Source organism: Aythya ferina, assembly GCF_964211825.1.
Source record: "Aythya ferina genome assembly, chromosome: 5".
In the NCBI taxonomy this organism is placed as follows: Eukaryota; Metazoa; Chordata; class Aves; order Anseriformes; family Anatidae; genus Aythya; species Aythya ferina.
The window spans coordinates 46,425,818-46,450,074 of record NC_140301.1 but is presented as its reverse complement, the minus strand read 5'-3'; the positions used below and the strand labels follow the sequence as shown (position 1 = coordinate 46,450,074).

At 42.6% G+C, this 24,257-nt stretch overlaps 1 protein-coding gene across 11 annotated transcripts in view; it reads right to left on the bottom strand.

The window, feature by feature from the left end:
- The window catches only part of LOC311438387 (serine/threonine-protein kinase PAK 6-like), a 41,449-nt gene that overhangs the window by 7,033 nt on the left and 10,159 nt on the right, over positions 1 to 24,257 (bottom strand). For 4 of the 11 annotated variants that reach the window (XM_084522711.1, XM_084522705.1, XM_084522708.1 and 1 more), the window contains 6 exons: positions 21,780 to 22,104; positions 21,266 to 21,464; positions 10,357 to 10,565; positions 5,223 to 5,840; positions 1,613 to 2,104; positions 1,201 to 1,334 (listed from right to left, as the gene is read on the bottom strand). In XM_084522711.1, coding sequence (XP_084378837.1) covers positions 1,201 to 1,334; positions 1,613 to 2,104; positions 5,223 to 5,840; positions 10,357 to 10,565; positions 21,266 to 21,353 — 1,541 coding nt within the window. In that variant the 5' untranslated portion in view covers positions 21,354 to 21,464; positions 21,780 to 22,104. The other 7 variants (XM_084522714.1, XM_084522715.1, XM_084522710.1 and 4 more) reach the window with 7 other exon arrangements.

The following is a 24,257-nucleotide window of genomic DNA, read 5'->3' as shown; positions in this document are numbered from 1 at the left end:
TTTTAAATTATAGTTCTATTGGCTCTACTAATACCAGCTATGAGCTACAAGAGTTTCACTGGCTCTGCAATGCCAGGACTCAGCACTTTTCAGGACTAAACATTCCATTTCCTGTTCAGGAGCACATACAGGACTTTTAGTGAAACCTTGGTTCTCAGTCCCTGAGACATACCTCTGATCAAAAAATTGGAGGGCTGGCCAGATAAGCATTTCCGAGACATTCCTTACAGGTGTGGTTGTAGAGGATACAGAGGGCAACATGCATTCCTCCCCCCCACCCCCCCTAAACACATCACAGGTGCACATCCAAAACAGAAAACCCAGCAAAACAAGATATATGCCTTAAACCCACCATAAGATCAGTAAAGGTCAGTCAAAGTACATTAAGTGAATTAAAGGCATACTACAATTTTTAAAAATAAATACAATTAGCATTAGCAATACTACTTAATTGTAATCCAATTAACATTCTGAATCTTCTAATAGAGGAAAGCTCATTCTACAGAAACTCTTGGTCAGTCTTTTCTTTGGAGCGCCCTGTGCCAGTTTACAGCCATTTCAGGACTGCTCAGAAGCTGGGGGAGGGCAGGTAAGACACAATCCTCAAACTCATCACCAAAACTTTTTGTGAGTGGGACTCTGAAGAGGGCATTTGAGAACAATTTCTTTGCCCTACAGAAATGCTTTGGGCATTAATGGATATGAAGTGGTGTGGATACAAAAACAAATTTAGGAGAGTGTCCAGTAGTTGCTATCTTTAGGCAGTGAAATTTGGGAAGGTACCCAGACCTCAAGGACCTGCTGTGCTTCCCCCAAGAAGTTACCCACAAATTCTACTTTGCTAAGGTTGTACCATGGCAAACTATTTGCACATTCTTTAATAGTGAGCTTCCTGGCCAAAATACAACAGATATAATAAGCAATACTTTTTATGAGTACTGTGTTTTACAGGGGAGGTTATCAACGAGATAAACAGCGAGTATCTAAAGAGATCAGTATGGTAACAAGTTCCCTTCAACACCAGAAGCAGATCTGAATGCTTCAAGTGGATGACAGTTATGAAGCGCAGCAGTTTCAGGGCACTGCAATCACAAGCATCACAAGAGCTCTGAGGGAAACTGTTCTTCCCAGAAATCTCCACTCTGCTGTCGTCTATGAGGTGGACACACAAGCACTGATGCTTTGGGTTTTGCTTCGTACCTGATCTGAGACACGATGTCTGTGAGGGCTCCCCCCTGCAGGAACTCCATCAGCACCCAGAGCTCCTCTCCCACGAGGTAGCTCTTGTACATCTCCACTACGTTGACGTGTTGATAGTCCCTCATTATCACCACCTGTAAAAACACAGGGAATGACTGACCACCATGCCACAACTTATAAAATCTAATCCCATCTACAAAGCAAATACATGTATGTGGAACTCTATGAGTACAATGCAGTTGTCTCCATCCCTGCAGTCATTCATTATCTTAGTACTAGTATAATTCTGTTAAAAAGAAGATGTCTTCTTCCACCCCCCCCCCTTTTTTTTTGTTTGTTTTGTTTCTTAAAACAACATTTACTGTTACCATGGCTTTGTGGTGGACAGAGAACCCCACCTCTCTACATTTACCTCATTAAAAAGGAGCTCCCGGCGCTGCTGCTTTCTCAGGTCCATCATTTTCACTGCCACCTGACGCCCTGAGTGCTTCTCTCGAGCAATGCAGACAATACCTGTGGACCCTTCGCCAATCTTTACATAGTTCTCCAGCAATGTCCGGGGATCCCCTTGGTCCACTACCATCCTAAGGGCAGCTTTGAACTGCTCATGAGTCACAACCACTGGGTCTTCACTGGCCAGCTGCCCTTTCACGGAAGAGTCCTGGGGAAGGTGAAGGTTGCTGGAACTCGTCTGAGTCTGACGGTTTCTCGGAGACCCTGCTGGTGATGGCCTGCCTTGGGGCACTGCGATCGCCTTCTCCATTGTTGGGGATTTCTGGGGAGTTCCAGCTTCCGAAATCATCCTGGGGAAGTCAGATGCAGGCTGATCTGGTGGAAGAGACTGGGCTTTGGCTGCGGGGCTGTGGGGTGAACCCCATTGCTGGGGTCTGAAGAAAGCATTAGGCTTTGGGAAGAACAAATATGAAAGCAGAAGAAAGAAAAAATGCTGGTTAGATTAAGCAGCAGGCATCAGCTGCATCTTACGCCACTCTGGCCTAATGCATTTTGCAGCAGACAGAGCGCTCTAGGTTAAGAGCTCTATGTTCTTGTCTCCAGGCCTGCCCAGCATATGCTGCATGATTAGGGGAAGCCACATGGTTGTTGATTTTCAAGAATCGGCTACAGGATGGATGTGATGCTTTAAGGACCTCCAAAATACAGCAGGGGCTCTGTTCTCAGAGGGCTAGATATCAGCTCATGCTTAAAACAAACAAACCCACCCCCCACACACACATAGAACCAGCAGCCTGCTAAAAAGCATTCCAACCTTGCCACCAAAACTCAGGGGCAACCTGAGTTGCAGAGAATTTGAAAATCCTTTATCCCTCTGGTCCTCTGATCTTTCTATACACAAAAAGAAAGGATTTCTGCCAAAGCTGTAAATCACTTTGATGTCTTGGCCTAATTCCCTCCGGGTAATTACACTCTGCCTACGGAAAACTCTCCCTGCACTTTCCACGGGTACCTGCCGAGCATTCCTGTTGATCAGGCACAGAATTAGCTCTCTGTTTTGGGAAAAGCACAACCAACCAGAACAGCTGCGGATGGCCAGGGCAGCACGTCAGCTGCGCAGAGCCACCTGCCACATCACGGGCTTACAACCGATCTCCGATGATCTGGGGTTAGCAGTGCTCTTTCCTGAAGTACTCGAGGCTTTTTGGAGACCTCCCACTCAAGTACCAAGCCAGCCCAACCCTGTTTAGTTTGAGATGTAGTAAGATCACAGCCTGCAGTAACATGGCTTCAGGGTATGCATTCCCATGCTAGCAGTACACATCAGTCTCCCAAGAAGGAAAAATCTTGAATCTTGCTCAGACTCACCCTCAAAATGCTGACTAATTAAAACACCTAGCAGGTTAGGTATAAAATACATTATACTTTGTCATATTTAACTAATAGTGGATCTGACAACGTAGCGCTTCAGAAAGAGCCAACCAGCCACTCATATTATGGGACAAATAAAAACTTCAAAGCAACAGGCTTTTTTGCTCTTACAATCCAGACAGAGTGTTAATAAAGTTAATAATATGGGCATGGGAACTGAAGATTAGCAGCAGAGAAATTTTTAAAAGAACATTCATTTTCTCTCAGAAAATATTCGTGTAGAGCTTAATTACATCCACCTCGCTTTTTTAAAATCAAGGATTTCTGAGAACAGTAAAATCTGCATAAGCCAAGCATATGCACACAGCCCCTGAACGTTTGATTTAGCAGGTCCTGGCACCGTGGTGCTGGAGTGCACAAACTGCCTGTCAGAAGTTACTTCCTCTTCATTTACCAGCTCCACCCCTGCAGTTCTGTGGAGACATGCTCATGGCAGCGAAATATCTATTTCCCAACTCTTGTTTTGTCTCAGGAGGGAGGGAAAAAAAAAAAAAAAAAAAGTTTTTATATAACCTAGAGCAGGCAAAAGGGCACAACTCGCATGCAAGCTCACACATGTTTGTCTAACCACACTAAGTATTATTTCCTGCTCTGGTTATTTGACAGCCCCTGTACACACGTTTGCAGTCACTGGACGTTTTGATGTGTCACTGCTCTCCCACTTCTCCCCCCATGCTAGGCCAAAAGGAAAGGGCCCTCCACCTTACCGTGGTGACCACTGGCAGCCTGTCAAAGCACGTAGCCCCCCATTTTCAGTCAGATGTCCCCTCTCCATTTCTTTTGCAATTAGACATTTCTTAAATGTCACAGCTGCACACCATCATCTCCATTTGGAAGGGAGATTCCAGATTTAATCACTGAAGATAAACAATTGCCAGTGACAGTACAGATCCTTCATTGAAGCAGAGAGATGGACTAGATAACCTCAAGGTCTCACAAATAGCTCGAGTTCAAAACACACCCAAGCACGTGCACGCACACGTGCTATCTGGCCAGTAACCTCTGCTCCTCCTTGTGAAAGTGCAGAGGCATGGAAAAGACACTCTTGCCAGAGAGGAAAGAAGAGGTTAGTCCTCCTAAGTACTCATGGACAGGCCTCCAGCCAGTACAGATCAGCCTAGAGTCACTGAGACAGCATATAAGTATGGTTTGTGCTACAGAAAAACTGCATTCCTCCAAAACCCCACTCCCTCAGGAAGGGAATCTACAGGGAGAAGGCTGCGTTGGAAAGCCTTGAGCCTGATCCTTATGCAAACTGCAAGTGTTCCTGCAACAAGCTGGGCTGGAGCTTGCAACACTCATTAGAGCAATCCGTTTTGTTGGGCCAGTGGTTCCTGTCATCTTCCTCTGAGTTCAGGACTCCTCATCTGCAAGAAATTAGCCTGGCCGAGCACCAGCACAGCACAGCCTTAAAAATGCTCAACAGCTGTGCAAGGACAATGAGTGCTAGGTTAGTCTGTGATGAATTAGAAGGAATGGCCTGAAGGGCTGTATTTCCTATCTAGTAAAAGGACCTGGAGTTTTTCTCATAGATTAATAAGTGAGTCACTCATTCAGGGTAGCTTTCCTGGGGGAGACGTAGCTATGAGCTGTCCCATCTGCAGCAAAACCCAAGTCAGATTTCCTGTTTGACAGTACTGTGGGTGCTGATACAAACATTCCTGTTGTAGGCAAGTTGGCAGATAAGCTATAACCACCAGACTCCACTGAAGTAGTCGTATTTTGCACAGGCAAAATAATACATTCCTAATGTAAATTATGGAAATTGCACAAATAGAAAAAGCACATTTATGTTAGTATAAGGGTATTTAAGTTATGCCTTTACAAATACAAAAGGGCAAAAATTAGTAAGTCCAGTGTCTCCTACCCACCCGACACCCCTGCATGTACAGCTTCACTAACAAGGCTTTCCGATGGAGATTGTGCTGCTGTTTTGAACTATGCCTAGCAGTATATGCTGTGAAGCCTAAGAGTATGTGTTTCCTCCAGCCAGGACTATTTTGATTCCAGCATTAATCACAACAGTAACAGCTGGTTGTGCATTGTTTGCAATTAAATTTGTTCTGCTGTTTTAAGTAACCTCTGGAACTCTAAAGTTAACACTGCATTCATCATTTAAAAATAAGGAATAACTGTACCTTTATATGCAGGGAAGGGCCTGACTTGTTTGAGCTGCTGGAGGAGGGGAACACACTGCGTAACAGCCTCCTCTTCAAGCTGTTCTCCCTTGATTTGGAGCTAGGGCTGCCCTCTCCTGAGGGCCTGGAGTTTGCTTGTCGTACTAGACAAGGTTGAGGCCAGCACTCTTCTGAGCTCTTTTTTCCGATTTTGTCACTCTCCCCTGGCAGAGCAGGCACGTGCTGCAGACCAGAGGCGCGCTGGAGGCAGCTGCCATCAGCACCCTGGAACTCCGAAGGCCCAAGGGACTGGGCTTTCATAACCATACCATTGGGATGAGACTGTCCATCCAGTCTGGGTTTGTAATCAGGCCACATAGTCTGCCTCCGGGTCACCTTGGTCCCACCATTGCAATTGAGGTAGTTTCCATATCTGTCTGCCCAGTCTGCTTCAGGGCTCTGAAGATACATGTCTGGGGGTCTGTCTTCCCCCAGGAGCCCAAGGGACTGGGCTCTCCTCCTGCTGGTGGGGCTCCTTCCTCTCAGAGTGTTGGAACTGATGGCAGAAAGCTTCTGGATATCGTTGAGTATCCCAGAGATATAGCCTTCCACTTCCACGGTGCTGCCCCTCACCACTGTCTGTGAAACACAGAAAATGGGGGAAAAAGTCAGAGATTTACAATTTGAGGTTCAGTTAATCTTGACAAAGTTTAGATTTTATCTGTCTAGCCAAAGCAGACCCAGGGAATTTAGTAAAGTAAGTTAAAAAATAATGATAATAAAAGGACAGAAAAATTTAATTTTCCTTTACTGAGGGAAAAAAAAAAATGAATCATTGGGTGACATGCTTATTTAACAGAAGCAGCAGTGCTTTCAGCCAGAACAGTGAATCCTGCTGCTGCACTTGCATCCTAAAGGACAACCTTAGAGCAAAACTGGGTGTATTTAGTACTCCCTCCTGTGCCACACTACATCACTAACTTAGGCTCAACAAGCTCCTGAGAACTAATAGTCCTCCAAAGAAGTTACAGCATGCCGCAAGCTTTATCTGCATCAATCACCTTGCCATTCCAGGATAAGGTTCATCACTCCCCTGTACCACTCTCAGTACCATTGTAATCAGCATCCCTTAGTCTCGTTGTCTACTATTTTTGCTAATGCATCTTAATTTCAACCAATGAATACCACGTTGTTCCAACGCTGTATTTCTCCTCTGTTCTGCCAAGCTATTATAATTAAAAATGATGAACAAAGGGTCACACCAGCTCACAAATGCCTTGTAAGCAAGTGATGGAGAACAAGGCTTCCATCCAAACAAGCAACAGCACTACAGAAGTAGGACACTTGAAGCTGTCATTATATTACATAGTGCTCTACCTTGTTTATTCTAGAACTGAAATGCTTACAGAAGCTTTTTTAGTGCTGGAAACCAAAATGTTTTATTTCTTCATAGAAATTTATAGCATAGAATCGCTCCTGCACTTTCATGAATCTCTGCCTGAGGAAAATCCTTCCCTGGAGTGATGGCAATCTCCTGTTTGCTAACTGAACTCTGGGGATCTTCTAAGGATGCTGAATTAATTACACCAAGCCTAATATTTAGCTCATACAAAACAGCAGCTCAAGTAATTTCAACAGAATGCCACCACAGTGCATGAAATGCACCTGGCTTGCTCAGTGTCCGGGAACAAAAGGCAAAAGGGAAAGATTTTGTCAAACAAGGTGAAGAAAGAATAATCCAACTGATAACACTGCACACACAACATCACCTGCAGCTGAAAATTCTGCTCTTCAGTCCTGTTGTAGCAATATATCTCACCATATACATGCACCTTCCTCTGCAGCCCAAGCTGCTGTCAAGTAAATAACATGCTGAAGGCACTAATTCCTCAACTTGGTTCCATCATTTTTGCACAAAAATTGGTAGGAAAAAAATGCCAGAAATAAAGATACTCAGTCTTTTAAACTTGTCATTGGGGTGGGAAGAGTCTTCATTCTAATTCATCCTTTAGAGACTTAAGACATATCAGGTTACTTCAGTAATGTACTCAGTTAAGAGCACAAGATCGTAAATGAGTCTGAGCAAGGACAGATGGTATGTTCATGTCCCTAAGTAACACAGCCCTCAGCAGGATGCCTCCACACCCTTGCACAGGGAAGATGGGAGAGAAGGAGGCCCTCCTCCACAGCTCACTGATGTGCTCAGTGTTTCTACGAACTTGGGAAAAGAATAGCTCAAAATAAAGTTAAAAGAAATCTCAAGAAGCCAAATAGTCCAAAGTAGAGGGACAAAAATCATTCCAGAAAGGACTTCTGTCCAGCATGTTCACAAAATACGAAGTCTCCAAGAAAAGATGCTGTTGCCTCTTCAGAAAATCCATTAAATTGTTCACCTTATATTTTAGATAAAAACATCTTAAAATTCGACTAAGTCACACCTGTTGCACTTCCAACCCATTAAGTCAGTCCTATCCCCTGTGGACGGTGAAGATACGAGTTAGCTGTACTTTGCAGTCATATTTAAAGACTGCATCAGATTAATGAATAAGCATCTAAGTTTGAGGCAAACCTATAGGGAATGCTCTTACAGACATCATGTCTTACTGACCAAGATCTAAAAGTGATATTTTTAAAAAGAAAAGTGACCATTTACAAGCCACAAACAGTACATGTCAAAAAACAACAATAACAAAGAAAAACATACACACTATGAAAGCTGAATCCAGAACCTTATGTATAAGGGCTCAGCTTAACAGGGCCAATTAGCACTTACACACACACACAAAAAAAATAATAAAAAAAATCTTACTATCAATCTTACTATCGATTGGTATTATTGAACGGGAATTTGTTCAAGCGAAGTTTAACAGGAATAAATCAACTATACAATGCAATCTAAAAGCGTATTTGCACCTGGACTTACTGGGCAAAAAGAAAAAAAAAAAAGTATTCATTTAAGAGTCTTTTGCAGTTTTTAAAGACTATTAGGCATTCTAACCATGTTCTCTTAAAAGTTTTGCAACTTCTTCTTGCTTTTACCATCTACAGATATAAAAAGTCATAAATGAAAGTACTGACCAGTATCAGACTCAGGAAAAACTCCAGTTTCTCCACTCTGTGGTCATTTCTATATTTGATAGTGATGCCTCAAACTATTCCTTGAGTATACTTTTCCTAAATACTTAAGAAAAACTTAAGTTTGCTCTGGGAATGTCATAAGTAACAACATCAAGAGCCTAACTCAAGATGTAGGAGAGATCCATCATTTCTCCCTGACCCAAAGCCTGTTAACTTGTCATAGAAGGAAATTGGGTTGCTTGCCATGATTGGCTTGTTCTCGATAAATCCATGCAGGCTACTAGCTACTTCCCTGTTATCTTCTAGGAAGTGATTGCAAATAGATTACTTGCCTATTTGTTCCAGTTTCTTTCCGGGAATTGAAATTATTCTGACTGATCTGTAATTCCTTGAATTTTATTAGGCCCAGCTGACTTGAAAATATCTAACTTATCTAAAAAGTCTCATGTGTTCTTCCCTTATTTTATCCTGAGTTCCTATCCTTTTGTGCTCATGTTGTTAGCCAACTGATCACAGTTAACCTTTTCCTGAAGAAAAACATTAAACATTTAAGAGTTCTCAGTGTCATCTGTTATTAACTTTCTTTCACAATGAACAGTGAACTAATTCTTTTCTTCATCCCCCTTCTCCTCCTCCTTAGTGTACTTGTGATGTTTCCTTAGTGCTCTTTATATTCTCTGAGAATAACATCTCTCTTTGTGCCTTGGCCTTCCAGTTTTGTCCCTACATAAATTTCTTTTTTATTTGCCCGTTATAAATTGACCTAGTTTCCACTTTTCTGAGCAATCCTCCTGCAGTTTAAGCTCATCAGAGAGCTCCTGATCTCAACAAGTTGGTCTCTTATTACACATTTTCTGTCTTCTCTGGATTGCGGTTCTGTCTCCTACTACATTTTGAACCTCAAAGCAGATTCAGGACACCACAAAACAAAGACAATACCCTTCTTATTTTACCTGTTCTTCCTGAACAAGCTTTTCCCTTATAAATCAGCATTCTGCTGGAAGATCCTGATGTGCCATTTAAATCGCAGGTTTGGTTTTGCATTACTACTTGTGTTATACTAAAATGTAGTCCCATTTAGTCTGTATTTTAGGCATCTATACACAAAAGGCTAAATATATTCATCAGATAGACAGCTATTTTCTTTTAAGTCCCTCCTGAAATCCAAGTAGTAATATCTCTATTTTACAACATACTTTTCACTTTTTAGGCTCTTGTAACATTCTTCTAACCAAGAACAAAAAGTTCCCACAGGCTAGCAAGACTTTAAACACTGTAATTCTGTCACCATCTTTCATTCCCTCTTCCAAGAGGCCATCGTGAATCTGCCTCTCTTCACACGCCAGGTCCCTGCAGACATTTATGAGCATACAGTCTCCAGATGACGATTATGAACCGCCATCCAAGCAAGACAACCATCTAAATTCACCCATCTGCAAGGATCAGTAACCTCTTCCTCCTTACTGAAGGACTTGCTTTAAGGAAATTCTCCTGTTTACTACGCTACACTTTCTGTTAAAACTGCTGGTTTATAAACCCTTTTAGCCTAAACCCAAGTATAGTCCTGCTCCCCGTTCTCTCTCATTCACTGAGACATCCACGAACTGCAAGCTACTGCTACCCAGCTCTCTCCCACTCAGGCTTCCCTGTCAACTTAATTACCAGCCAAATTTGCTCGCCCACGAGAATGACAAACTTGCTAAAACAGGTCTCTCTACGAACTCTCCACTTCCCTGTACAACAGCTGAATATATCCAAGTCCCCGTCAGCTACCATGAGAGCTTTCACAGGTCCCTGTTTCAGTGACAGGCAGCCAGCTGATTATTTGAACAGTGACACTACTGCAGCTAAGGATACTGATGTCCTTATTTCTGATGAAGTTACTATCTCCTCAAAAAAAAAAAAAAACAATTAAAAAAAGCAATGTTATCAAAGCCCAGACCACTGCCATCCACTGAACTCATTACAGACCCCACCCTTAGCCCTTCTTGAGTATACATGGGGTTCTGGAGACATTAACTCAGCTTGGCTTCCTTCCTAGCCCAGGGAAGAGGAAAGAGTAGTCTTCCTTTCTTACCTTCATAGGCTGGAGTTGCATCCGGGTGATCCTTGAAGGGTCTACCACCGGCTTGGGGCGCCTCAACGTGTCTAGAATATTCTGCCATTGAGGTGGTAGGCCCACAAATTTGCCTTCCTTTGGGTCAAATGAAGTGTGGACACGGTGCTCAAAGTTCTGCGGAGCTGATATCTCAGGGCGTTTCTTCTTCTTCTTGCGGAACATGGTGGCTGAATCAGAGATGGCAATGTAGTCAGTGCTCTTGAATGTCTAGATGTGATCTGCTCAATCAGTAACATCACATTTCGATAATATCAGTTAAGTATATTGCATTAAAAACATTCTTCAGTGACAAGCACTTGGACAACAATGGAGCTGACAAGATTATCTGCTCTTTACAGATGAGGAAGTAGAAGCAATAGTAGAGCAATGGCTGGTGCAAGAACACCTACCAGATCAATAGCTGAACTAGGACTGCTGGTGACCTTTTTAGTTCTCTCTCCACTGTGAAACAGTGGTTCTATTTCAGAGGGGAAAAAAAGGGATACCTGTTATATCCATAGCTGAACTCCTCTTTATTTCTACACATTCATTTTGCCTATCATAAAAAATTGAAATACATATAATAGATACACATTTATATTTTACTAGTTTCTACTTAGATTGAAGGTTTGGCTTTAGAGTCCAGCCAGTTAAGACAATATTGATGTGCTACAAAACTGGGCTCGGGTTGTCCTCTCACTGGTTATTTAAGACTACTACAAGTAAGTAATACACGTTTGAGTCACATTTAAAGGCAACAGAGTTGTTGTCAAAGGAAGAGCTGCCCAAGACAGATTTTGAATCTTCATTTTCCTAGCATGGAAGCAAGCGCTTTTGAGAGAGAAAGGAAGTGGTAGTTGGACACAAAATTCTGCCAGCAAGTAGCTGAAGAAGGTAAAATGAAAAAATTAAGATTCCTTTCCCTGGAGGGCTGAGAGATACAATTTGTGTAATAGTCCTTACAATTACAGCAAGCCAAAATCAGCTAACACTTAAAAATATCCAAACACGGGAGATGTTCAAAACCTCAATTTACATCCAAAAAAAGAGATGTAGATAAACCAAAAGCCAAAAGTTTTAGACTGTTCTGAAACTGGGAACATATGGAGGAAAAGAAAGAATCAGCACTCTGCATGTGGTCACTTAACTCCAACATGGGTAGAATAAAATACAGTGGGACAGGACAGCCTGAATAGCTGGAGAACTGCAAGGGATGGGCACAACTTCTTCAGATAAGACAGACAGGGAAGAGATGAGGTGAAGGGATGTTACCCTTTCCAGGAAGAAACAGCTCAGAAGTAGGGAGATTTTCTATGGAGAGCCAGGCTTTTCACTGAGGTGTGTGGTGAGAGTCTGAAAGATGAGTCATAAACTGAAACAAGAAAGGTCCCAACTGGGTAGATGGAAAAACTTTTTCATGATCAGGGGAGTCCAGCACTGGAGCAGGTTGTCAAGACAGGCAGAGCAGTCTCCATCCTTGGAGATTTTCAAGAACAGACAGGACAAAACCCTGAGCAACCTGTTCTGATCTCAAAGGTGACCCTGCTTTGAGCAGGAGGTTGGACTACAAATCTATTGAAGTGGCTTCTCCCCTGAGTTATTCTATTATTCTATGAAATGGTTTTATGACTCTAAAGTTATAAGTTTCTAAAAATGTAACTTGGAATACTTCTGTAATAATTGGAATATTTCTGTAACTTTCCACTCTTGTGGAAATATGTTTAATGGGCAAATGACAGTTCTGTGGATGCATTGGACCAGGTGTGCTCCAGAGCTCAGCATCAGGATGGACTGAGTAAGGAGATCCATAAGAGATTAGACAAAGCAGACTGCCAAAACACTTTAGGTACTTTAATGCTAAAGCTTTCTAGTCTTTCTAGTTTGGGAATAAGCTGTGCAGGTTTAGTTTTTAAAGAAGTACCTGTTCTTCCCCCTTCCTCTGACAATTTTCTGCTTACCCATCTGTACTCAGACCTTTTGGGTCAGAAAGCTTGTAGAAGGGGACTTAGACACTGTTAGTAATCAATTGTGTGAAAGTCCAGTCTTGCTTTGAACAGAGTTTATAGTCCCATGGCTATCTGAATTTAACTCCTTCTGTGGGCTTACTCAGAATAATGAAACACAATCCTATTCCTAACTTTCACTTTAGGTTCACTCTTTCTTGGAAAAAGGAGTTGTATCAGAACCCAAGTCCTTATTTCTGTCACTCTGAAGACAACACTCTTGTATACCAAATTTACATGAAACTTCATTACATTTACTGAAATTCAGTGTCCAGATTCTTAGGATATGTTCTAGATAACTGTTATACTGCTGTAGTTCTCTAAGAAATGAACCCAGATATGTTATTTCTGAACTTCTGGAAATAAACAAACCTACAGAGTTATAATTGAAAAAAAAAAAAAAAAAAAAAAAAAAAACAGTCAAAATCATTAGAAGGAAGTCAACTGTTCTAATCAAGTGGTTCCCATGACTCTAAATTAATAATGTTGTATCAGTAACATTTCCCCTAGGCATTCATTGGTTCAATTTAAACCAAGGTAGTAAACTACCAGTTTTTAAATACAGGAAACATACTGACCACACAACACAATTCTAGTCCATGACTTCTTATTCTATGGATTATTGCAGTTTATCAAGCGTACAGTAATAGTAGGAGAGAATAAGTACGTTCTGGATACCGCTAGGCTTGAACAACTGATCTCCAAGTTTAATCGTGCATTAATATTAGCATCTGCCTCTCACTAACATATCTTGAAGTGATGAAGATCACCACTTCCTTGACATCAGAAGATTTCTGACACTTGATCTTCAACTTTATAATGATCATCTTCCCCTGTACAGGACCTCAGCTTCCAACTATTTGTGCTGCATAAATATTTGCAAGGGTCAGAGGCAATGAACACATACAGAGATAACATTGTGCTGTAGACATGCACACACTCCTAGGAGTCACTAGCCTCAACTATCAGCACACCACAGGTTTTTTTCCCCACAGTGAAAAACAAATCAAATATTTTGAGTTGTTTTACTAAAAACTTGATGAGAGAGCAAAGTGCAGTCACCAGGTGAGCAATGACATTGCTTCCTTGTGCTTTTCTGAGATCCTGAAAATGCATACACGCCTGCTTGACATGGTTACCATGATCATGCAGTCACTGGAATGGGAACCATTTATGTGCCGCAGAAGAGCTTTTACACCATCTAAGCCCAGAGACGTGCAATCCATCCATGGTGAAATACAGATTTCACACATTGACAATGCCCATTGCAATCCAGAAGCCTACTAAAGATGCCTCCCAGATGAAAAAGAAAGAAAATCCTAGGCAAGTAAAAAAACATGTACAAAAGAGACTGGAAGCAACTGCTCTGCCTAGAAGAGGTTTTGCAGCCAGAATAATCTTTGTTCAAAATATGTTCTAATGGAAACCAAAGTACATCTTTACAGAGAGCTTATGGGAAGAGAGGCCATGCTCCAGATTTGTATTGCTGACTGCTCAAACGCAGTGATTCACCTCCAATGCCCCCTAGGTGCTGTGCATTAACTAATTACCAAGACTGAAGTCAAAGGGCAATTCTTTAGGGTGCAGACAACCATGGAAAGGAAAGATATTCCAACAGTTCATGGTGTTAGTACATGCTGGTGTTAGTTAATACAGCTGCTGCTACTGAGGAGCTTTCACAGCCCCCGAGCACAGCAGGAAGTATATCTGTAGTATTATAGCCAAAGCTTAAGTTCTGAATCGCTGCCTACACATCAGTCGCTACAGCTACTTGATCCACCAGAATGGGGGCATTTCCAGACACAATGATGTTACTGCTTTAACCGGTATCTTTCCTTCTCCTGCTCCAACTCTCACAGCTTCATTCCTCATCTCATCCCAATAATGAGAAGATATTCAGGGCATAGCACACGCTGTCTTTTAAGTTTGCTCTTTAATGGCTTCAGGTGGCCAGGGGTCCTGTAAAATGTGGTTTTAAAAATGCCACAGCCATTAGCATTTGTACTATCAAATGTTTTCTGAACCAGAAGAAGAATTATTCTAGCTGAACTACAAGGTTCAGAATGCTCATTTTTAAAGCCTAGGTGGTATTTTGGCCCCAAGTAGAACAGCAGCTCTACGCCAGCGTATCAGTTTCCATAAGCACAAACACCACGTTTGTGGATTTACATTAAATCACTGTACCTGTCAATCAACACCCGGAATACACTTAGTTCCCATATACAAGAGCATCCTTACTAAACCCAGAAAGCAGCATCTACTAAGTTCACAGTCAATTTTAGGGTGACTAACTGGCAGCCTGCATCTACCTTATTGGCTTATAATAGACATCTTAAAAACAACAAGATGCAATCAAGTCCAAATATAATATACTCCTGGGCATCCAATGACATTTGCTTTATATGATCAGTATCAATCTTTGATTATAAAGACATTGCCATATCAGACAGGTGGTTTAAAGGTACACTGCATTAAGATCAAATGAAATTCATACACTAAAAATAGTTATTTGAAATCCAGTGGATTGTAATAATCTGTGTAGGTTTTGCATCTCATTGAGAAGGTCTGTATTTAACCAGTCTCCTTTCACTTTGTGGTTTTCATGCAAGAGCTATTTATTTTTATTTCCAATACCCAGCTAGCGAATGTTTAAATAAAAAACATAAAACAGGCCTTTTCTAATTCAGTAACAAATTCATAAGAATATTTTATGCATATAAGATTTTGTAAATCAAGACAAACCTGTAGTTAAACGTAGACAGCATCCCTTTAATATAATAATACAAATACTGTGACACTGATATTATAATAATCTACTAGACTTTAGTCTTTCATTCACTGCTGACAACTGTACTGTAAGAAATGTCACAAACATAAATAATAAAAGTCACTACCACAAGACAAAAGCAGTCGGAGATTGAAATTCTCTCAGCGATCCATTCCTGCTGCCTGGGAAACCACGTTAGATTTTTCAACTCCAGATATAGCTGTTCCTAGATGATACAGTTCCAAAAGCTGTCACATCTGCCAGTGAGCATGAGAAAAAATCCCACAGCCAGCAGATCCAGAGCAGGGGGAGGGATCGGCTGGGAAGGAGGGGCAAGAAGAAAGAAGGGTCAGGCTCAGATGAGAGGAAGGGGTGGGAAGATTAGGGATGGAAGGGAGAAAGGGGAATCAGAGTTAGGAAAGGGAAGAGCAACGACTGGGAGGCAGGCAACCCAAGGAGCAGGGCACAGAAAAGAATCGACTGCACTGAAAAAAAAAAAAAAAAAAAGTAGATAAACGTTATCAGGAAATGCTCATTACAACACAAGAGTTCAAACACTCAGACAAAGAAGCTCACACGCACTGTTATTTAATCTGACTTGCCTCCACCCTATGCACATTTGGTTATATACTCCATTAGTATATAGGCACTGTACTTAACTATCTACATACACTCATTCACTCACACGTACACTTGATGATAGCAAAAACAGCAGAGAGCTACTTCAGGCTCACTTGTATAGTTTCCAGTTAAAAATAAGCTTTCCCTCCCCCTCCTTGCTGCAGTAACTGAACTCACTCACACAGTGCTTATTCCACTGGTATCACAGATCTGGACGCAGCTTGCCACATTCCTCCCTCCCTGGACAAGAGAGAATGCTGGGTCCCCAGGCTGAAGAAAGCAGTTCCCATGATTTCTAAGCACTCCCCCAGCAGATAATGCCAACCCACTCTAACCAGTTATGAGAGGAGGGGGGGGAGAAAAATGAACTCAGGACCTGAGGAACTGCAATATGGAAACTGGGTTTGGAGTCAGAAGACAAAGAAGATTGTAGAGAATTCACCAATTAAATGGAAAAGCATAATTCCATACTTTGCTATACAGGTCACTGTCATGTAGTACATTTCAAATACATTAATAATGGCCTATTTAGCTTGTTGTAGGCATATATTCATGCATATGTGCATGTGAATATGCACACATGGTATTTCACTGCATTCCATACCTTCTAAAATCCTTGTTTACCCTCCTAAGGTGTCTGACACGATCATTATTTATACGAAGCCAAAGAAGATGTTCATAGCATTTTGCAGACAAAGAAAAATGACAGGTTCCTTCCCTAAGGAGCTTAAAAATCTAAATGTGACTTCACGCAGCAAAGATGACAAAGGGTGAGTGAAAGGGGAAAAGAACAGGTAAATGGGCTGAAATCTGAAATGAGATTTCAGAGCACAGAACCTTGTCTCAATGACCCCTGCCACATTCATCTGTGATACTAATTTTCGAAATACAGTTTTAGGTAACTTTGCCTCCCTAAAGGAAGAACGGATGCTTGTATGGTGTGCTATCACTTCAAGTCCTTTCCTTTAACTCCCTTCTCTCTCTTCCAGAGCCCCCAGTAGTAAAGCTATGTGTTGGTGTGAACTAGCAGCACAGCAAACTGGTAAAATGCTCTAAATCCTGCACAAACACACACATGAGCACACAGATTAATATTACATTAGAAAAAAAGCTTAGGGAATGATGTATTTGTTATATTGTTGGGTTTATTTTTGACAAATGAGAAAAAACACAACAGCTTAACATTTTTTGCACTGCCTCCGCTGAACAGGGTCTACAGCCTATAGTGCTGCCTCTTTCTCCCCCGCTCCATTTCTTTGCTCATAAATTAGGACTAAAACCTGAAATACGGTGAACGCCTATATGCTAAGCTTGTTTTGGATGCTGCTCAGTGACATATTTCTAGGTGTGTTTTAGCTATAATACACCAAATTTGTTCTGGGACATATAAAAGCACTTGCAAAGGAAAGACCTCTTGAACTTTCTGAAACCGGTACAGGCATGTCCCAAATGCTAATGGACTTTTTCCCCTGACAAATAATAAAGCTTTCCATTATTTACAGTCTCCTAGAAATCCCAGCTAAAGTCACTGTCCCACTGTGCCAAGCTCTGAAGACAGTCCCCACCCTCCAGGGTTTTCATCTATAGAGACAAAAGGTAAGGAAAAGGAATTATTATCTTCATTTGCAGATGAGACAGAAAAAAAAATGACTAGCCCAATTTCTTCCCGGCTATGTCTAGGTTAGCAAACCTAAAAGAGATTCCAGGTATGTCTCCTGGCTGCTTTTTAACTACATATCAAGGCCAGATCGAGGTCCAGCACACCCTGGTGTCCACGGAGAAAAAATATGGGTGCACAGCACCATGGGGAGCTAAAACATGTTCTGACCACTTGTTTGATCTTGACGCCAGCAGGTAGGTCTAGACACCATGACAAAAACCAGAAACACAGACAGAAATCACACCCAAACCTCAATTGCAATCTGATGCCTTCATTAGAAGATTAGCCTTTTCCCATTTGTGTTTGGTTTGTAGGAGGGTTACAGCTAACAAATACCACCACGGCACCAAAAGAAGGATGTAGCTCATCTCAGCCTCTTTACCCAAGCCAGAGAGATGTATGCTGCAAGTCATAAGGCTGAGACATATGTCACTAAAACATTGATGAATTGTTTCCCTACCTTTCAAACACTTGATGTAGCTGTCCTCTTCTGGATGTACAAAGCCATACAGCACTGCACCTCTTTGACACATGCACACGTCACTGTTCCATGTCCACAGAGTCACTGCATTGTTTCAAATGGTTTTACAGGTATTACTTTGCCACGAAGGATGCATACGTGGTTAAAAGCAAGTGGCTGTAGTTATCTGTTAATCCAGAACACCAAAGAGCTTCAAGCTTGGATATAGGGCTTCAGTCTCCACTCTCGTGTGCTAGATCCACTCAAAGTCAGCGTAAAGATACTACCAAGATTAGAATAAGAACATTTTAGGCTCTGTCTGCAAAAATTCACATGAATAACAACATCTCATCTCTCAGACAGAAGGTTATGTTGGGACAAGCGAAAGGGGCCCCATCTGGCATGCTGGGTCACGTGGCAAAGGAGGGAGCCAAGGCACTGGGCTGCATCTGGGGAACAGGCTACTTCAAGCACATCACTTCAAAACACCAGGCGCCACGTCCTGCGGTTCTGTCTGAGCACTGTAACCCCACTGTGCTCCTCTGTACCATGTCATGGGTCACAGATCCAGCTGGGTTGCAGGAGGAAGGCCATAGCCGTGTGTTGCAAACACACGTGATACAGGCTTTACTGTACTCAATTCAGGAGCAAAGCATGAGTCGAACACTCGCTGGGCATGGCTGACTGCTTGCAAGCACACCTGCCCCTGCAGGGGCACTGATGACCACACACATCCCAGATCACGCTCCTCACTCCAGCAGCATGGCAGAGGGCTGGCAGGGTCACTACAGTGATCCCCAGACCACCCGCTGGCACCACAATGTAAGAGTTAAACTTCCTTCCAAATAACACTAAACAATCTTACTCCCTAGTTATGATCACTATGTTCTCCTAAAGTGGGATGTATAGGTATTAAGTTGCAGGCTGTTGACAGCAATTAGTGTTATTCCCATGAGATAACTGATGAGAAAGCTGCAGCCCAGGCAGTGGGCCCCAAAACATGGAGACAAGAGGCCAGCTTAAACCCCAGAGCCTGGCTGTCTCTCAGCACCTTACTACTCACTACTGCCACTAACCAAGACCAACAGATACGGAAATTTAAATCATAACAGACAAGACTTCTCCTAGGGAATATCAGCTATTCTGCTTAGTGCAGAAAGGAGAAAAAAAAAAAAAAAAAAAAAAAAAACATGCTATGAGTATGAATGTTCACAGTATTCCATATGTTAAAACCTAAGGTGCACTCATAACACAAGTAAATATAAATAACTATTGTCTACAACTACACTCTGTTCATCAATAAATTACAAAGTAATCTAATTACTAACACTATAAATTAAAATGGCTCTGCCCTAGGGTAAATGTAATTTCCTGAGATTTTTCTGAGGGAAATAGATTCCAACTTTAAGTCTGTCATCACCCTACATTCACATTACCTGATCAGTCTCAAACTAACATGAGATCCCAGTGCATTAGTCCTCCAGCTACACAGTAATTCTCCTGCAATTTTTAGAAACCATACCAAGAAATCCCTTAGAAATGAGGCCTAAATTAGCCAAGTCCTGATTCTGTACTCCATTGCACCGAGTCTATGCCTTGGAAAGCAAAGAGGCAAGAAACCTGATCCCCTAACCCAGAGTCTCCTGTAGCAAGATCTGAAAGTTTCCTGCATTTCTCCAGCTATCAGTGCTGAGCAGGACAACATATTGGCTAGCCTTCTGCTGCTCTTGCTGACTTCAGAGCTGATGCCCTATATGTGCAGAACTGATCGGCAGCTCTTAATGAGATGAGACTTCACCACAGTACCTCAATCAGTACCTCAGGAGAACGTGATGTGCAATGCAGAACTTGGAACCTGGCTGAGTTTCTAGCTGCAGGTGGAGTTGGCTAGTCCATGATGTTTTAAGCAGTTTGAACAAAATATTTTAGCTCTTTTTTCTGCTTGTGAATTTCCCTGAGCACATCAGAGAAGTAGGTTAAAAAGTGTTTTTAACAGAAAAAAATCTAGTCTCTAGTCTCTAATCAGAGAGGAAAGTCGAACTTCCTGGTGTGTGCTTCTCTTTGTGAATGAAAATAATTTTGTGACCAAACAAGATTTCATGTTTCATTTTTGCAAGCCTTGTCAATAGGTCCCAGGATATTCTTTCCAGGTGTATACGTATAACTAAGGCCATACTGGCACCCGTCTAGACCGAAACAACCCCTGCACAGGGAACAGACTGTCCACCTTAAAGCACAGTTACTAATCCAGCCAACTATTTGTTGATAGCTCTTTCCCTTATTTGATCAGCTGTCTTTGTTACTGGATACATAATCCTCTGCTCACACTTAGCACACAGGATGTACATACCAAGGTGGTTGTAGAATACGAACATCATTTTACAGCTTCATCATGCCATCAAGAATGAGACTGTTCAAAGGGATGGGACTTGAGAGAGAGCCAGCAGCGTTCCTTTCCCCAGCAGCTCTGGAGGGGCATAGCTGCTTGGATTTTACCCAAACACGTAATTTTCAGCAAACACCTCTTACTATATGTGCATTCCCCAGCACCACCTGAGAACTTTCACTCACCAGCCACAAACTTCTCTTCCGATTTTTTTTTGGTGTTTTTTGTTTGTTTGTTTGTTTGGGTTTGGGTTTTGGTTTTTGTTGTGTTTTGTTTTTTATTTTCAGTGCTGTGTCCCCAAATACATTAAGGCATTAATGTCCTGGCAAAGAAGAAAATACATGTATCAGCAAACATTAATGGATAAGACTACTTTCTGCAGCTGTGAGATGAAATTCTTGTCTGTATATGTTGGCTACCACTTGGCAAAAATAATCAAGTACAAATGCCCAATAGGATAGTAACTATATAGTTATACAGTAAGATTTATAGTAATTTAAACTGGAGGAAATCAGCCAGCTTTCAGATAGCCAAGATACACATAAACCCACACACACACACCCCCACACATGCGAGTACTACAACATAGTGTTTCAGTAGGTGTACTGAAAAGCCCTTGGCTAGCACAGCAGCCAGAAGGTCAGGAATACAGACACGAGGGGTTATAACTGGTGAGTTGATGAGACTTCTTCAAAGGTATGGTAAGGGTCCTCACAGATACAGGACTTAGGAGGAGATATTGCTATGTCTCGCGTAAAAGCAATGAGCATGCATGTTCCTGACGTGCTGTCTGCTTTCCCAAGCATCACCCAGAGTAATTTTAACCCCTTCTTCACCCCAATGCTTTAAGATCATCACCCAGCAATATTCAACAATGCATTTTCCTCCCCCCATTCCCCATCATCTTCACTCTCCATAGTTTACACTACCAGATCCCAGAGACATCGGCCCATCTAAAAGACACTGGAAAGCAAAAAACACAAGATCTTACTGGCAGTCCTGCTGTAACAATGCCGGTAGAGGACAATTCCAAGTGAGAGGAGAAAGAAGGGTCTGCAGGGAAACTCTCCCACTGCCATGCAGCAAAGCCGATTGGAGGACGGTGTTGCTGGGCTATAGGAGTAAAGACGAAGTAAACTCCTTCCCAAAGGAATCCAGCTCCTGGTTTTTCTTCCCTTCCAGAACCATCCCTCGAGAGAAAAAATTGTATGACCACCCGGAACCGTTCGCCTCTCACTTTGCCCAAGGCTGGCATTGCCAACACACGTGTGATCGTTACGCTAGTTCCTGGCAGTGGCGAGGCTGAGCTCTGAAGGGAAGGGGTTAAGCTGTAGCAGCACAGCCACTGGGGAACAGAGATGTTAGTTTAAACTGACAAACCTAGTCCTCTGTAAACAGAGGGAACAAAATCGCACGAAACTGCAGCGATTAGGACAGTGTTGCTACTGCTTTAAAGCAAGCAAGCAAGTCAATGTTGAACCCCAAACCTGCAGGAGGGAGCTTACCCCTGGCTCTTCATTGCTCTGTAACCAGAGGTGAGGTGGAAATGCTCTGCCACCGGGATCCGCTGACACGCCGATAAACTTGGGAGAGAAAGATGGCAGGAGAAAGCGGGAGAAGCAAAAGGGGTGGAGGCAAGTCTGACATGTTTGTACAGTGCCTGGTTCACCTAAGCTGCTGAGTTTGATTTCAGGGTGTGGTAGTAGATGGAGCACAGATGCAGTCAGCGCGGAGAAGCCTCGGATTCATGTTCCAAAGGAAAATAACACACACCGACAGCAGAGCCTCGTGGGACCATCTTGCCTTCTCACTGTCTCCTCCTTTTGGTCCCTACGGGGGGAAGAGAGAGAAAAAGAGCTCAGTCACACCTGGGCACCGAGGCTTGCTAGGTCTCAGGCAAGAACCTCGGGAAGATCATCTCCCATTCCCCTCCACCCTTTCCTAACCCCCCCTGCTTCGCTGCTGACCTATTAAAGCTCCGACTTGCTTGTTAGCTCCTCTCTCTCAGCTCCACAGCCTCAGGGCCTAGAGCTGCTGCAGCTTCTAACGAATCCCGACATCTCCGCCTGTGTCGCCTGGCTGCAGATTTCAGGACCTGCCACCAATTCCTTGTAATTCCTGGCAGGAAAGCTTTGATTGTTTGCTCTACGGCTGGCTATAGAAGAATTCACCAATTTATTTGCATTGCAGATGTGCAGCACATGACCTGGCGCTTTTACTTCTCCCCTGTCGCTTGCCGTGACTCAGTGCTGCGAGGTCTGAAGTCTAGTATCACCCCGTAATCCTGTTGCGCTGCCTGTGCCGTGCCTCAGGGTTTACTGGCTCCTGGAAATAGACATTTCCACAAGCGACCTGCGTTCGGTAGGACGCCGGCTCCACCACTGCTCAGCAGTAGCGGGTGTGCACAGGTGGAAGGGCTCGGTATCGTCAGGGGACAGGTCAGAGTTCACCGCAGCAAACCCTGCGACTGCTCTTTCGCCACTGCAAATAAAGGGGGTTCTTGGCCTCTCCCAACCACGAACAATAAACAATGCTGGCTTAACCCCAAGGTGTATTGTATTTAAATCCAAAGAGCAGAGATAAAAGTCAGCCTTCAAAATCCTCCCCCTGCATTAATCCTTCCCCACTCCCACACTTTTTTTTCCACCTCAGTTCTGTTAAATTGCCCTTAAAATGAATAAATGTCAAATTACTAATAACCATTAGGCTGTCATCATTTCTGCTGGGAGTGGGCTTGTGCAGTAGCAATGGGCCAGCTCAGCACGTTTCCCTGTTCCCGTTTTCCTTCCTACCAGTTCATCCTGCCTGGCTAGGAGGTGGTGGTGTCGTACAACACCCAAAGTCACAGATTTAGTGGGAATGCCCAAGATCTACAGTAACGTTATGGAGAAGGAACAGAACTGGGGTTCCTATGGAGAAGGTAATGGAAACCCTGGCATTTTAGCTGATGGGCTGAGGTTCGTAATCCTCATTTACAGATCTGCTAGCTAAATTGTGGAAGGCTGCTTCCTGAGAGTGCAGTCACAGCTTATACATTACACTGCAGGTCCTTGCCTGCCAGAGCCTGCCAAAGAGACCAAGATTTCCTGCCTGTTACCTCACAGCAGCATCCCTAGGGTATAAGAAGTGAAGTTAGCCAGGTTCCTTTCTGTCTGGGGATTAGCTTGCCTCCCCCTACAGGGCAAGCACCATACACTGATGCAATCAAAAAAAAAAAAAAAAAAAAAAAAAAAAAAAAAAAAAAAGTTCATGTTATTAGTAAATATACTATAATCTAATAATCTAATAGTAAATATACTACAATCAAGATCAAGAGAAAGGGACAGCATTCTTTCTCCTGAAGACTGGAACTTGCAAGATGGAAAAACTACTGTGGAGGATCAGAAATAAGGAAACAAAGCATTAATCCTTCTAGGTGTGGAGGAAACATGACGACTGCTAACCATCATTGTCATCTGTGCTATCTATGCTTTGGTGATGTGCCAATCAGTGAGGAGTCAGTCATCTACACAACGATAGCTTTGGGAGCGTCACAAAGAAATGTCATTTATATTCTACAAGGAGTCACCCAGGCTTGGAACTGGCTTCAGATTTGCATAAGTATTATATTTTATGCATTTACATGCTAAGACAGTCTTCTAGAACAAGATGCAAGTCCTTTATAAATGGAAGAGCCTGATTTTACTTGTCAAGACACAAGCTTAGATGGAACTAAAGCAGCTTTGAGTTGGTGTGAACCTCTGCTGCCCACAGTCTTAATGAAAAATTAGGACACTTTCCAGTCTTTCTATTCACAAGTTTGGTCCAAGTAGTCCTACACACTTTGAAGAAAAATTTACCTGTAAAAGTGCTGCATCTCTAATTTTCCCCTTTAGCGTTTGTCCCTTTATTAAACATTTCACTGCTCCTTCCCTGCCCACTGCTCCCTTCTTACCTAGAGAATTGCACAAGATAATATAAATAATTATGCTCACACATTTCTG